The following is a 16,593-nucleotide window of genomic DNA, read 5'->3' as shown; positions in this document are numbered from 1 at the left end:
ACTGGCACATTATCATTACCGATAATGCCTACAGATAGAGTACATTTCAAACCCACACTATACTTTCTGGCTTAAACTCACCAGCACACGAATTTGATAAATAAGAGTGCCTGACAGAAAAAAAGGTGTCATTTGGATATTAGGACAGGCTCTTTCTAGGGGACGCATATAATTGAACCAGGGACCTATGGCATTCAGTATCATGGAGCCTAAAATTATCTAAGCTTCCTGGGCTTTTCTTGTCATAGCTTAAGGTCTCTGTGGAACCTAGAAACAAGACAGCCAATGGAAGCTTTAGCTTTCTCTTTAAAAACAGCCCAAAAATATATCTGGCATGTGTCTTCTGGCAACCGCTAACCCTGTGTCCACAGCTGGGCTGGATTACTAGTGATTCACATGGCCACTGAAAGGTCCACTTAGGATGTTGAAATAAAATTCACTCAATGAAAAAATAAGTTGTGCTCAGTGGCGTCACTAGGGGGGGGCCCAGAGGGGACTACATTATGCAGTGCCCCCCCAATTCAAATTAAAGTCGGGAGCTCTGCGTCTCCCTTCTCACGCTGCAGCAGCACTGTAACTGGTGGACTTTTCCCACAAGCGGCCAGAGGGGGCGCTGTGTGCTGGGAGGACTTCCTCCAGGATCATAGAGAGCAGCGCAGGGGAGAGACAGGGAGAGGAAGAGCAGCTCTGCACAGAGGCCTCCAGGCAGCTGTTGGTAAGTGTTACTCAGACTGTGTGTGGGGGGATGGGGGGTGCAGTCTGTGCGTGTATGGGTGGGTCAGTCTGTGCGTGTATGGGTGGGTCAGTCTGTGCGTGTATGGGTGGGTCAGTCTGTGCGTGTATGGGTGGGTCAGTCTGTGCGTGTATGGGTCAGTCTGTGCGTGTATGGGTCAGTCTGTGCGTGTATGGGTCAGTCTGTGCGTGTATGGGTCAGTCTGTGCGTGTATGGGTCAGTCTGTGTATGTATGGGTCAGTCTGTGTATGTATGGGTCAGTCTGTGTGGGGGGGGGTCAGTCTGAGTGTATGGGTCAGCCAGTGAGTGTATGGGTGTGGGTGTGGGGGGGGTCAGTCTGTGCGTGTATGGGTCAGTCTGTCTATGTATGGGTCAGTCTGTGTATGGGTGTGGGGCGTCAGTCTGTCTATGTATGGGTCAGTCTGTGTATGGGTGTGGGGCGTCAGTCTGTGTATGTATGGGTCAGTCTGTGTATGGGTGTGGGGCGTCAGTCTGTGTATGTATGGGTTAGTCTGTGTAAGGGAGCAGTCTGTGTGTGGGGGGCAGAGTGTATGTGTATGGGTCTGTGTATGGGTCTGTCTGTGTATGGGTCAGTCTGTGGGTTTGTATGGGTCAGTCTGTGGGTTTGTATGGGTCAGTCTCTGTAAGTGCTTGAGCTCCAAGAGACAGAACTCTTATCTCGTGAACCCCCTGTACCCGATGGATAGGCAGCCTTCTCAACCACCATCGATCTGATTGTGACACCCCCTCCCTGCAAGGTAAGATGAGGGAAAGGGGAATACAGTATTCTTTTTTTTTTTTTTTTTAAACAATTATTAAAGTAAAAATTTTAAAGCTGTTCACTGTCCCACTCTCTACACCCCCTGAACACAGTACACCCTCACAGACAGTGAACCCCCCCCCACATACAGTACACTCCCACCAACACAGAGTACACCTTTGCATACACACACCGTGCACACCTCACACATCATCTCTTCACCCACATACCTTTATCCCCACAAACACATGCTTTACCCCATTACACACCATATTTCATATATATATATTAATTATAGGCACCCAGACAACTTCACCACTTCATCTCAATGAAGTGGTCTGGGTGCCAGGTCACTCTAGTGTTAACCCTGCAGCTGTAAACATAGCAGTTGGGGGGAGCCCGGCGCTGGAGAAAGGTAAGTGTTTCTAACCCCTTCAGCCCAGCGGGAGTGGGACCCTGAGGGTGGAGGGGACCTAAAGACCCTATAGTGCCAGGAAAACAAGTTTGTTTTCCTGGCACTATAGTGGTTATATATATATATATATATATATATATATATATATATATATATATATATATATCTCCTTAAGAAGCACACAGTGCAACCCCAATACACATATACTCACAATGCAGCCCCTAAATGCACATGCACACACACTTTACAGGCCCTTCCAGCACACACACACACACACATTTTCTCACACAATCACAATTTAATATTTTTGTTTCAATTTAAATCCACCCAGCCTTTGGGAGAGCTGAGTGGATCTTTCCCTGGCGTCCAGTGTGTCTACTCCCAGTCTTCCTGCAGTTTCTCTCTGCTCCTCTGCGCGCTCTCTGAAGTGATGCTGGGGGCGGAGTGACGTCATGTTACTATACAGCGCACAAGGGAGCAGAGAGGAACTTCAGGAAGGTTACTGCTCCCTCACGCACCATCTCCATGCTCCCTGCGGCGGCCGGCTCTAATGTTTCCTACGCAGCTTAGCAAAGAGCTGACAAATGCCAGGTGCCAGGGTGAAATGTCTAGTCGTCATGGCGACCTGGCGCCTGGAATTTGTCGAGCCCTCTGTGTGTGTATGTATGTGCCTCCCTTATTTTGTCCCTGGCCCCGTATGTGCCCACCCCTAAGTTTGAATCCTGGAGACGCCACTGGTTGTGCTAGATTACTACTAAATAATAAAATGTGATTCTTGTTTAAATTAGAGAAAATGCAATTAATTGCAGCAGATTCCATACTCTGAAATAGGCAGATCAACACAGGACAACTACACAAATTAAAACAGAGTCAATCAGTTTAAACCATATTCTGATTCTAAGATGTTTGAAAGTAGACAACATAGGAAATGTCGTAGATGAGAAATTGTCCATTTAACAATACACCAATCCTCTAGATACTTAAAAACCTGTAAACCGTACCTGCAAGGCAATTATACCAAAAGGCTTAAAATTTTGCTGACATTTGCACACAACAGTTTATATCATTATGAAAACACTGGAGTATACTCAATAGATAATGAACTGAAAGTTATCAATGTTTTCAATTCATATTTCTCTCATCAATTCACCTTATTTTACAATTTTGTGAATAACAGCATTTATGTGTTCGGACTAAACATGCTGATTTCCCAAATTTGTATTTCAAATAGTTTGGGGTGTCTTGCGAACAGTTGTGTTCTATATTATACTGTTGGTATGTCAGTCTCATTTTATTCTATTTTGTAATTTTGTATTATATTCAATAATACAAATTACAGAGACATGTATGCGTATGATACACAAGGTATTCACACCAACGATAGGAGTATTTACACCGGCCATTTTGTGAAGTGGCCATCTTAACTAAACCTAAAAATCTTTCCTTTTAGTTGACTCTCAGGTTTGGGAGCGATGGCCCGCGCAGAGGACAAGGCCTCCCCAACGTTTTAGCCCCAGTTTGGTGCCAGCACAGAGGAGGAGCCCATCTACAGGAGCTGCTTCCATGGCAGATGGGTCCGGAGCCGGCCACGTCTTTGAATCGGCGGTCGGCAGTGAGAGAACTGGGCTTGGGGTGTTGGCCGCAGAGACCCCTGGCAGGCGGTCTATGCCAAGCGGCATTGCTGGAGTGGGTCGGCTGCACGTTTTCGTCTCCCAGGTCAGGCTGTGCCCCGTCGGTTGGCGGCTGACAGGAAAGGTCAGGTGCTGAGGACAGCGGGCTCCGGTGTGGCAGTGAGTGCCGCCAGGTCTGCGACCAACGCTTTAGACGCCCCTGCTGCTCTCGGTGAGTCGGGCCCCACGGGCCTTGTGTCCTTGGGGAGTGTAGGGCAGGACGTGGGTGCCCAGACGCATGGGCCGTGGGGGGTTCAGGCAGCATGAAAGAGTCTGGTACAGCCACGGCTGGGGACAGGTCAACTGTGGTGGAGGCCAATATCTCAGTTAGGGCTAAGTCAGCGTGGGCGGTGGCTGGTTCAGGCAGGCATAGGACATAGCAGTACTACGGCCATGGAAGTGCCAGGCAGGCCAACAAGGCAAGATAGGAGCCCTGATAGCAGGGATGCGGCCCAAATGGGGCCTGGGGCGCTGCATGGCCCGCGTGGGATCAAGTAGGAGAGAGCGCGCACTGCTACATGGAGCCAGGCAGATGGATGGGCTGGATTAGAGGAGCCATGCTGTCCGAGAGTGCAGGGAGCGCCGCTCTAGGACGAGGGATAGCGGGTCACCAGGTGTCCCGGGCCAGGCTACTTCTCAGGATCTTTCTAAGGATAGGACCAAGCGCAGCAAGGATAGACGGTCCACGGCGGGTCAGCGCAGCAGAGTCAGGAGCCCTTCTGTTAGGCATTACAGGAGGGGGCATTCAACTTCTTCTGAGGATAGGGCAAAGAGCCGGTGCAGGGCTTACAGGTCACCTAACAGGAGTTATGAGAAGGGTAGGCTTACACCGTATGGCCAGTCTGGCCATGCGGCCAGACGTTGTGAGGACAGTGAGTGTGGTCAGGAACGTGGGAAGGATGGATGGGCTGGGGCTCCTGTGAGCAGACTACCCAGGTTGTCTTCTTCCCGCCGTTCGGAAACTCCTCCTACGGTTCTAAGGCAGGACCAGGCAGTTGGATGCAGAAGCTATGACGCTACTCCTGAACCTCTCGAAGTGGATGGAAGGTCAGCGGCCCCGCAGTCATTTACGGCAGGGGGTTCTGGTGGAGAGTCTTCTTCTGCACTAAACTCCGGGAATCTCTTGGATAGCTTGAGGTCCTTTCTTAACACTTGGGCTGTCTGGGATACACAGGAGGCGCATTTTAGTCGAGTGACGGTTCCGTTGGCTGCAGGGGGTAGTGTTCAGGGCGGGACTACGGTGACTTCAGTTTGGTCAAGGACGTCAGCGGTGGTCATCAAGCGTGTGGAGTAGCCAGGCAGAATGTGCATGTGTCATTCGCTGGGCCTTTGGGTTGTCATCTAAAATCGGAAGGGAAGGAAAATATTTGGCGGGGCGAATTCCTCGAGATTTTCTCGCTCCTTCCTTTGGATGAATATCTTGATAAGAAGGATGCCAAGAAAGAGGAGGAGGAAAAGAGACTGAGGTATCGGAAGATACCCCAGTCTTTTGGAAATTTGCATCAGGCATTCTGCATTTTGTCTAGTGTTTTGGGGGAGAAATTTCCCAAGCGGTGTTCTCAGTTTTTTTGCTATTTGGATGGGATCTGGGAGACTTATCGTACTTATGGGGGTTTAACATGGTGTAACATCCTCGTTGTCGGTCAGTCAAAAGAAAGGGTCCTATTGGACGTTTAATGAAGGACAATGCGAGTGGGATGCCTCGAAGTAAGCACGTATGATCAGGCTGCAGGGGGCCCAAGGTCTCAAAATGTGCTTCAAGCGAGGAAAGTCTGCCTCTGCTGGCAGAGCCAGAGTGCCATCCACTTCCACTGGGGGCAACCACGGTGAAGGTCGTCGCGATGTTGCCTTGGCTAGGCCATTACGGTAACCAGGGTGTTGCACAGTTATTGTTGGATGGGTTTTCAAAAAGGTTTGGTATTCCTTTCAAGGAAAAAAGGTTTTGTGTCGATTGTGTGACAATCGTAGAGCATCCGGAAGTGGTTAGAGAGAAATTGGCTAAAGAGATTCAGCTGGGTATGATGGAGGGGCCATTCTCACAATCTTTGTTGGCGGACTTACGGATTTCACCTTTGGGCGTGGTGCCTAAGAAAGAACTGGGTGAGTTCCGTCTGATCCATCAGTTGTCCTATCCAAAAGGTTCTTCGGTGAATGATGACATTGATGCGGCCTTGTGTTCTGTCTCCTACGTATCATTTGACCAGACGGTTGAGTTGATTCAGAAGGCAGGACGCGGGGCATTGATGGCGAAGGCGGACATGGAGTCGGCTTTTCGATTACTGCCGATTCATCCGGATTGTCACCATCTGTTAGGTTGCATGTTCGACTTATTTTGTGGACCTTTGCTTGCCTATGGGCTGCTCCATTTCATGTTCCTACTTCGAAAAGTAGAGTTCCTTTTTGGAATGGGTGGTGAAGGATGAATCGGGTGGGGGTTCTTTAGTGCATTTTGATGACTTCTTGTGTGTGAGCACTGCCGGGTTGGGCCATTGTGGCCATACCTTGTGGTCTTTGGAATGGGTGGCTCATTCGTTTGAGGTACCCCTGACAGTGGACAAGACGGTGGGCCCTACCACTTGTCTCAGTTTTCTTGGCTAGGAGATTGATTCAGTGGCAGGGGAATGTCGGCTGCCTAGGGATAAGCTGATTGCACTTCGGGAGCTTGTGGTGCATGTTAGCGGGTCCAGATAGGTTACGTTGAGAGTGCTGCAGTCTTTGATAGGCAGTATGAAATTTGCCTGTAGGGTAATTCCCATGGGGAGAGTTTTTAGCCATTTTCTGGCAAAAGCAACTTGTGGGGTCCGGTCTCTGCGTCACTTTGTCAGGGTCACGGGGGCCATGAAGGCAGATTTGTGGGTCTAGGAATAGTTTATGTGATTTCAACAGACGGGTCTTCTTTCATGAAGTGGCACCTTCTTCTGAGGATATTGAGTTGTTCACGGATGCTTCGGGGAGTGTAGGTTTTGGGGCATATTTGGCAGGCAGGTGGTGTGCTGTTCAGTGGCCTGAGGCCTGGAGAGCAAGTCCTCTTATCCGTAATTTGGCGTTTGAGTTGTTCCCGTTGGTGGTGGCTTTGGCAATGTGGGGGGAGGTGCTGCGGGAAAGGAACATTTTTTTTTTTTTTTTAATACAGACAATATGTCGGTTGTAGATGCGGTTAACCGCTTATCCGCATCTTCGGTCCCAGTGGTCCCACGTGCCTGGTTTGTTAAATGTGGTGGCTGATTCCTTGTATTGTTCACAGTGGGAAAGGTTTCGGATGGTGGCTCCGGGGGCACGAAAGGAACGACAGGCCTGTCCAGAGAAGATGTGGCGGCTCAGGACGTCATGCTTGGAGTATTCATAAGGAATTCTTTGGTGCCTGGCACGTAGGCTGCTTGTGTAATGGTTTGGGATGCATGAGACAAGGAGGTAGGTCACACAGGGGTGTCAGAGTCAAGGGAGGAACAGTTAAATACTTTACTGTGGTTCCTATGCAGTTTGTTTGCACAACGTTTGTCTGTGATCGACAGGAATATGGCGGCATTGGTGTTTCTGTTCAAGTTGAGTGGTTGGTAGGATGTTACAAAACATTTTCTCATTTGTCAAGCCTTATGGGGCTTTAGGAGAGGTAAGAAATCGGTGCATACGGTGCTGCCAGCGGTGTGTTCATATCCTTTTGAGGTGGTTTTTTTTTCTCGGTTGCCCTCTCGTGGGCGTTCTTCAGGGCCTTTCGGATTGGTGAACTGGTGAGTACATCTCAGGCAGGTGTTGGGGGAGGGGGAGGGGGGGGGGGGGGGGGGAGTTCAACACTCGGACATCGAATTACAGACCGAAAGAGTGGTGATTCGGTTGGGCCGTACAAAGCTGGATGTATGTGGCAAAGGTTGTTTGGTGACACTATTTTCCCTGCCTGGTTTCATGTGCATCACACTACGTGGAATTTCGCCCTGACTTCCTGGGTTGTTTTTTGGTACATGGGCATGGATCCGCTCTGTCGCAGTTCCAATTCTTTCGGATGGGCTTAAAGGACCACTATAGGTACCCACACCACTTCAGCTTAATGAAGTGGTCTGGGTGCCAGGACCAGCTAGGTTTAAATCTTTTTGCTGTAAACATACTGCTATGTTTCAGAGAAACTGCTATGTTTACCTATGGGATAATCCAGCCTCTAGTGGCTGTCTCATTGACAGCCGCTAGAGGCGCTTCCGCGCTTCTCACTGTGATTTTCAAAGTGAGAAGACGCCAGCGTCTATAGGAAAGCATTGAGAATGCTTTCCTATGAGACTGGCTGAATGAGCACGCGGCTCTTGCCGCGCATGCGCATTCAGCCGATGACGGAAGAAGAGGGAGGAGAGTCCCAGCGCCGCGATTAACCTCTTCCTCCCCCCTCAGCGCCACGGGAGTGGGACCCTGAGGGTGGGGGCACCCTCAGGGCACTATAGTGCCAGGAAAACGAGTATGTTTTCCTGGCACTATAGTGGTCCTTTAACGGAGCTGGGTTTTGATCCCATGCAGTTTGGGACCCATTCCTTCCAGATTGACCCAAGCGGGACGCCTCCATCGCTGCTCCTAGGTGAGGAACTGGTGAAACGTATAGGTAGGTGGGAGTCGGTTCGGTTTAAGTCCTACTTACGGCCCGAACACTTGGTTTAATGGGCGTGGATTGGTGGGGTGGTGTTATGCCTTGTCACTGATTCTGTTTTTGTTTTAGGTTGGGTGGCCTGGTTGATGGACCACACTTACATCTACTGGGCGCAGAAGAGAGCAGCAGTTCGAAAAAAGGAGTGCAGCTAGGCTTACCTCTGGAGTTGGTGACACTGGAGTGGTTTGGTTTTCGGGGTTTTGGTTGGCAAGGTGACATTTTCCAGGGGTGGCAAGGGGCACCGTTCCGGATGTACTGTTAATCCATGCTGGAGGTAATGATCTGGGCATGGTCCCAAAAAAGGAATTGGTCAGATGGACGAAGAGGGATGTGGACCGGCTGTGGGAGCTGGCTCCCAGTGTGGTGGTGATGTGGTCCGAGATGGTTCCCTGGTTTCACTGGCGACATGCCAAGGACCCGGCCGCGGTGGCTTGGTGTCGGGGACAAATCAATAAAATGATTGCAGTCTTTATTAGGCATATAGGTGGAGTGGCAGTGAGTCACGGGGAATTGGAGGGATGGTGTACATCTTTAGGATGTGGGGTGTGACCTATTTATTTTGGTCCTTCAACAGGCCTTGTTTAGGTGTGGTGGGGGGTGCTTAGGAGCTTTAAGTGTCACGTCCTGAGCTGTGGCAGGGAATGGCCAGGTTAAAATCAGGGGGGTGGGGGGTGGGAGGAAGTGAGCATCCTGAGGTTTAGTGTGGATTAGGCAGTGTTACACATGGTTGGTAGGTTTGAGCCAGTCGGTGGCTCCAAATCTGGGGGTGTAGCGGTGTCTGTGTTAATATGTTAATTAGATTGTTATTTATTATTATTGTGGGTTCATTGCCAGGGGTATGTTATGTACATGGGGGGATGATAGCTTTATTAATATTTGTTGGCAATGACCCCATTTGTTATTTCTTAATTAATTTATTAATAAAGCTGTGGACTAATATTTCCAACAGTATAACCGGTGTCCGTGTCTTAATGGGTTCAGGGTAAGGTTAGCGCATATGCCGGTTTCACAGGACCATCTATAGGCATAAGTGTTGCAATCTTGTGCATGCGTGAGAGTACAGCGCTGAGATCGGTTTCCCTGGCAGATGAACTGCCAGGAGCTGAAGAGGATCTTGCAGAGGAAGCTGGCGATACAGGAATGCGAGCAGTGCAGTCGCCATCTGGGCTCTTTGCAAAATATGCAAAGACCCCAAAAGGTGACTGAGCAGCTTTAAGAATTAATAAGTGTCAACATTACCACAGGTAATGTGTTCCATGCAGACACTGCAACATTTGCTTTGATCTTTAAAGAAGCATAGTCAACCTAAAGTTATCTTTCCGAGAATCGGTTTGAAGAAACAATACTGAAAACGGATTCTTAAAAACGGCACTGTCACCCTCCCCCCATCAAAAACACAAGTAGTTCATAAAGATAAAAATACTCATATTGACGTTGTTGAAATTTCACTCAAATAGATGTACAGCGATATACGGAGAAAAACTAAGCAGCCCAAAAAGTGTCAATCTCACCTTTCCCTGCCTCTCCGGCCATCAGTCCCCATAAACTATGTCAACATCAGAGGCGCACATGGTGACAGCACCCCCTTAACAAGCTAACTAAGCAAACTACAGTAAGTTGAGCTGGAATTACCACATGAAGATCTGTCAGTGTTTTGGTGTGGAGGTGGTCATCTTAGAATCATATCACAGTTTTGAAACTTCAGTAAAAACTGGTATATACTACACAGGACTGCAGAGAGCATGTTATCTCAACAGTCATTGAAATTGCAGATATGCAGAGAAGCTCCCAGCTTCCCACTGTGCACAAATTAGGAAAAGGTATTTTGACCTCTTTCTGTGCACAACATTCCCAAGGTTAACTGGGTTTTTTTTTTTGGGTTTTTTATCTGTTCCCCCTCATAATGTCCAAGTTGACAAGTTGAATAGACTGAAAGATGATCAACACAGGGATCATTTTTAAAATGCTATATCTGATAACAGAGTCACTTTAAACTGAACATTTGCATTGCTCATAATAGCTAGGCAGGACTCTTGCCCAATAAAGCCCTAGAATATATTCTGGGGCTTTACATTTTATTTTTGGTACTGGGAATGCCAGTCAGGGTGTGTGAATGAGGACACCAGCTTCCAAGAACCAACATTAGTATTTCTGTAGGGATAACTTTGGAAATTAGTCTGTGCTCGTTTAATGAAATCCCATTGAATATGCAATATTTTGAAGTCCAGAGAAAGTGTATTATCTGTAAACCAACAAATAGGTTACACCACTTAAAATATAGGCACAAGATTGCTTACCGTTTCCATATCATTCTCAAAGACTTCCCTGGCTTCTTCTTTGCTGCACTTCTCCTCCACACACTCCCGCTCTAAATGGCCCTGCCTGGTCTCCTCAAAGAATTGGCTATTATCTCTTTTCGGCCTTCGCAGGAACTGTGCAGCATCCTTTGCTGGTAGCAAAACTTCAATATCATCCAGAAAAAACAAACGCAAAACACAATCCAAGAAAGTTTATTAGTTGAGTATGTAAAGACCTAAGCGCATACATATAATTTTTTTACCTTTTTCCTCCAGCTCCATTTCAACATGCAAGAAATGAATACCTTATTCCCTTCCATTATAGCTGTCTCGGCACCCCAGTCTACTTTTTTCACCCCTATAGTAAAGGGACACTATAGGCATCAAAACAACTGCAGATTAATAAAACCGTTTCAATGTAGAAATCATGCCCCTGCAGTCTCACTGCTCAATTCTCTGCTGTTTAGGAGTTACATTATTTTAAAATTATTTAACCCCTTAAGGACCAAACGTCTGGAATAAAATGGAATCATGACATGTCACACATGTCATGCGTACTTAAGGGGTTAAATTATTCTGTTTATTCAGTCCTAGTCATACCTCAACTGGCTGTGACTTGCATGGAAATTTTTTTTGTATTTTTAATGGGATGATACCTTCCTTTAGAAGTTTTTATCTGCTGCTTTGTAAATTTAATCACTCACCAGAGGCTCCTGCATGGTCTAGAAGACTATTAACAGAGCAAGAGATAAGAATTTCTAAATTAAACAGAACTTGCAATAAAGGAAGTGTAAACATTATCTCTCTCTTTACAGGAAGCGTTTAGGAAGACTGTGTAAGTTAGAGCCAGAAAGGCGTGACTAGGGCTGCATAAACAAAGTGATTACACTCCTAAATGGAAAATAATAGAGCAGTGAGACTGCAGGGGCATGATCTATATACAAAAACTGCTTAATTAAGCTACAGTTTGTTTGTTGCCAATAGTGTCCCTCTAATGCTTCAAACCTCTCTACATTACTCTTTAGTATCAAAACATTATCCCCCCAACTTAAACTCAACTCTTTTCACATGATTCTTTACAACGTGTAGGACTTAAACATGGTAGGTTTTTGGGATGCAATATTGTATTGCATTGTAGCAAACAAAATAACTGTATTAAAAGGAACATTCCAGGCACCATAACCAAAATAGCCCGCTGTAGTGGTTTTAATGCCAGAAAAGCCCTGGCGACATCTGACATTAGTCAAATCACTTAGATTGTGATGACAATTTACCTGGATTCTGCCGGGCACCTGCTGCAAGCACCTACACTGAGCTAAGGCCAATGGGGTGGGGGTGCATTGTCTGAGAGTTCTCAGCTGATTCTCTTAGCTAAAGAGCTGGCCCTGTGTGGCAAGGCTTAGTTTAGTAGTACTAATGGAAGCTCTCTTTAACCCCTTAAGGACCAAACTTCTGGAATAAAAGGGAATCATGACGTGTCAGGCACGTCATGTGTCCTTAAGGGGTTAAAGGACTCTGGCTTAACGGAAGAGAGTGATTAGCAGAACACAGGTGAGTTGTCAAATTGACTAGTTACCATGGGAGGGCACCAGAACACTACTGGCACCATAACGACTCCAGCAGGATGTGGTTATGGTGTACGAAGTGTTCCTTAAATTGTATAAAATCTTAAAGGGACCTTCCACCATAACAATTTATGCTCCATGCATAGGTTATGTTGCAATGGTCCCCTGTCACAGACTATGCAGACAGCTGCTTATAACTGAAAAAAAATAATGTCAAAAACAGCTGCAGCTATAAACCCAAATTATCATTCAGAGACATCAAATAAGGAAGCTATGCTTGCCACTTCATGTCCAATTGGATGTACCTGTAAGCATTTTTAGCTTCAATGTAGCCATCAGTAAGCTGAAAGCAGATGACGGCCACTATCAGTTTGTGGCTTTGTGCAGCCTCTCCACATTTCGTTTAAGTAAATCAAGACTGGTAACCCAAATGTAACAACAAAAACATGGTTTATCTGTCAATTTCAATCATATAGTTGTCAGTTGCCACAGGAACAGAAATTTCATCTTATGAGCTGTGGTCTACAGACCACACTGTATTTGATATTCCAGCCACTTTCAAAAAGAAACTTAGAGTTGTTCACTAAGCTATCAACGGTCAGGAACTGCCAAATTATTCAGCTACAGTTCACAGTTTAGTGAATAACAGTTTTACAGGGTTATTCACTAAACTGCAAATTAAAATAACACTCTAGGCACAAGATTCATTGTAAGGAAATGTTTATGGTGCAAGGAGGTCCCTGGCGCTAGATTACCTTGAGAGGTCAAACCATTCAATAATGCTGCCAAAGGAATACTTTTGTTTTGTTTTTTTAATGTAATACATTCTACAAACAAACAGTGTGTGGCGCAAATAGTCTCAAAGGGAAACAAACGTGCCACTCGCAGTGCAGAATGGGATAAAAACTTCTTCTGACCCATGAAGGGCCCATGATGGGCTCCGCATCCGCTCCTGTCACACTGCAGCGTTTCGACCTACAAGGTCTTTGTCAAGCTTGACAAAGACCTTGTAGGTCGAAAAATTGCGGTGTGAAATTGGTTTGAATAAATTGCCTTCTTAAACCTTGGATTGTCTGAACCTCTCTGTGTTTTCTGTATAGGTTCCCTTCTATCCAACCCTTTTTCCTTTATAAAATTTTGTGAAATAAACAATCTGTTTTCTTGGCACTGCAGGTCCCCTCTCCCTCCCACCTCCCAATTCCTGGTGAAAACCCCTTCAGTCACTTACCAGAGGCAGCGACATGTCCCACGTCGCTGCTTCTTCCTCCGCCACCGCTCCTCCTCTGCATTACGTCGGCCGGTGGGCTAGACTGATTCCGCCCACCGGCTGGGGAGACCTAATGCGCATGTGCATTAGAGCTCCCCATAGGATAGCATTGAAAATGCTTTTCAATGCTTTCCTATGGGGAATTGAGCGACGCTGGAGGTCCTCACACAGCGTGAGGACGTCCAGCAACGCTCTAGCACAGGTTTTCTATGAAGCAGGAAGTGCCCTCTAGTGGCTGTCTAGTAGACAACCACTAGAGGTGGAGTTAATCCTGCAAGGTAATTATTGCAGTTTATAAAAAACTGCAATAATTACACTTGCAGGGTTAAGGGTAGTGGGCAGAAGTGGTCTGGGTGCCTCGAGTGTCCCTTTAATAATCTTGTTTTTTCCAGCGCCAGGTCTCCTTAGCTGCAGACTCCAGTGAGGTCAACAAGTGACATCACCCACAATCGCATCCAATCCAATGCTTTCCTGCAGAAAAGCAGTAGATTGGAGAGAGCATCCACATCAAAACACTGCGCTACTCCAATCAAATGCCATCAGCAGCATTTGATTTCCAGACCTAATTTCACTCTGTCTGGAGAAAGAATTGGACATAGTGGCTGTCAGGTGGTTCTAAAATAATTAAATTTATGGTGTTACAGGGTTAAAATGACTGGACCACTGCACAAAGACCACTTCATTGAGATCAAGTGGTCTGGGTGGCTATAGTGTTACCTCACTAAAAATACTTTATAGGTGAAGCCTGAGCTTTCCAAAAACTGTCAAAAGGCATAGCATCTGCCGTCTCTTGCGACAGACGTCGGAATCAAGCTGCTTTTTACAGAATGCTAGACTAAATCTATGGAGGCTCCCATAGTCTCGCAGAATCTTCCACCGGCATCAGTGTATGATACTGCTGTTGGCAAACAAGATGGCAGCACCCGTGGGGGACATCTTAAGCCAAGTGCATCTACCCCTCATTGTAACCCCAGGCTTCCAAATCCCAAACAGGGATGTTGCTTTAGAGTGGCTTTAAAGGAGCAGTCTGAGTACTAGAACAACAACTACAGTTCATTGTCAAAAGTCTGAGTGTCATCATCCTGTTTAATGCCAAACTGGTAATAGTGTTAAAATGGTTAAAACAAATAAACAGGTCTCTTCGGGTGCCTAAAGTCAGGGCTCTCAGCGGCAGCTCAGCTTATTGAGAAGAGGACTTCCAGAAGTGTGTGATGTTAAGCTGTAGGAGCATGAGAGCCAAGCAGGTATATGTGAAATAAATTGAAAACTGACACAACCTGGCTGGATGGAGCCCTCAGATTCCTTGCATCCTAGCCACTACAATGAGCTGGTTTTGGTGCTAGACTGAGTGACCCATAAGGGCTCCACTGTGTTTTGCATGCAATAAAAATATATATTTTTTTAATGGAAGGAATTCCTTGTGTAATCACACACTGAGGAATGGGCATGTAAATAGTATGTGAGGAGATATAGAAAGACAACTCCATGAAACACACCTTCCTACATAGCCTTCATTTTCTGTAATCTCCCAAATGACTTATTTTTGCAGTGAGTATGCAATATACACAAGGCAAGGCTATGACAGAAGTTACTGATTGCAGCAGCTTAAAGGCAAGTTAACTTGACTCAGCATGGGTAGGAGTGCATACATTACCAATGCATCAAAACACTTTAAACACAACCCGTATGTTAAAATATAGGATATGCACAAAGTACATTCATATTTTGTCCTTAAATGAAATCAAATAAAGTTTATTTGGACATCTTCCACTTGAAACAATATAATACATTGTGTTCCTATCTATCTAAAAGCAGCCTGGGGGACGTGATCATGGAGATTGCTAACAATGCAGTTCTCACCTTCCCAAACATTAGCATGACAACACATTTTCTGAGGACGCCTCCCTAGCGTCTGCATTAACCAGTTTAAAGAAACAGAGCAAGTTGAGCGCCACATGTTAAAGTGCAAGCGTGGTTTGGGGTTTTTTTGCAACAAAATCCATGCAATCTCTGGACATGCAAGGTACACATGCACCCCCTTTTGATTGACACCCCAATTTAAATAAACAGCAGATATCGTGTAGAGACCAGCGCTGCTGCTATACTCACTGCTGTGCATGGGCTCTGCAGCCAGCAAGATCAGTAGCAGGGCGCCGGCCAGGGTGCAGATGATCTGCATGTTGTGTGCAGGGGACCGGCAGGAGAGCTCTGTTTTCCTCCTCTAGAGATCGAGATCCCTTCTGAGCCAAGTTCCCCCTCCAGCAGCTCCTGTGAGAGAGAAAACACATTCACATCCAGCAGCACACTCAGCGGGGGAGTCAGTGGCTGAGGTTCTTTCCCTCCCAATCATTTGATAAAAGTTTGCATACATCTACAGACACACCTATATGTGCCTGGTTCCTGCACGACAAGCATGCACAGCAGCTCACAGCCGTACTCAGCCTGCCATCTCACTGGGATGATGAGGCCACTATAAATAAACTCCATTCATATCATTTTTGCTCTTTATTTTAATCTGCCGTTCCATGGTTAGAACTCTCCTGTGGCGATACATGTGTAGAATGCTGCCTCGCCTTCTACGACATCTGTGTGTTCTGTTTAATCAGAGAGCGCTTGACAGGGCAAATAAATAGCTTTGCAACTGTCCCTGTCACCCTGTTTGCATTTACAAGCATCCCGATCGTGTGCAATTTAACTGGTATAATCAGAGTGCATTATGGAGTCCCACACACAAGTTTGCTGTGGAAATAGACACAGAGAGAATAACTTGAACGAACTCTGGATTTTTACAATAACTAACACAATGTAACAGCACACAATTGTGGACGTCACCTACTGGGCTCCGTGGTTTTGTCTAAAGCCCCAAGTCTGGTCACTTTGACATTTCACATAAAGCTCAGTGAACCGAACACAAAGCAAAGGCAGGGAGCAATGAGATCTGTGGTGTGACTGACTCCTCCTATTCGTGTGTCTGTTTGTTTACAAAAAAATACAAAGAGAAAGAGAGAGAAAACAGGAACCCTCAATCAAATGGGCTTTAATATGGCACCACCTGCTGACAGTATCCAAACTGCACTGACCTGATTCACACTAACAGCCAGACAGCTGTTCTGTGCTACTAGCCAATAGAGCAGCATGCTACAAAGCACAATGTGCAGTCACGTGAGCTTTGAATGATTTCACAGCAAGAAATAAAATGAATTGGATGATCTCCATGTCATTTATAAGTGATCTTCAAAATGTTGGAATATTAAAGGAAAGT

The 16,593-nt window shown here is 46.3% G+C and overlaps 1 protein-coding gene across 3 annotated transcripts in view; it reads right to left on the bottom strand.

Annotated features, from left to right (window-relative positions):
- GAS6 (growth arrest specific 6) overlaps nt 1–16,260 on the bottom strand; it is an 89,761-nt gene extending 73,501 nt beyond the window's left edge. The window contains exons 1-3 of one of the 3 annotated variants that reach the window (XM_063458669.1): nt 16,164–16,260; nt 15,441–15,599; nt 10,500–10,663 (exon numbers count right to left, since the gene is read on the bottom strand). In XM_063458669.1, the coding sequence (XP_063314739.1) occupies nt 10,500–10,663; nt 15,441–15,510 (234 nt within the window). In that variant the 5' untranslated portion in view covers nt 15,511–15,599; nt 16,164–16,260. Of the gene's footprint in view, nt 1–10,499; nt 10,664–15,440; nt 15,600–15,714; nt 15,733–16,163 lie in introns of those variants that run through there. The other 2 variants (XM_063458679.1, XM_063458687.1) reach the window with 2 other exon arrangements.
- Nucleotides 16,261–16,593: the final 333 nt, after the last annotated feature.

This window comes from Pelobates fuscus, chromosome 1 (assembly GCF_036172605.1).
Source record: "Pelobates fuscus isolate aPelFus1 chromosome 1, aPelFus1.pri, whole genome shotgun sequence".
Taxonomy (NCBI): domain Eukaryota; kingdom Metazoa; phylum Chordata; class Amphibia; order Anura; family Pelobatidae; genus Pelobates; species Pelobates fuscus.
This window is presented reverse-complemented; position numbering and strand designations above follow the sequence as displayed.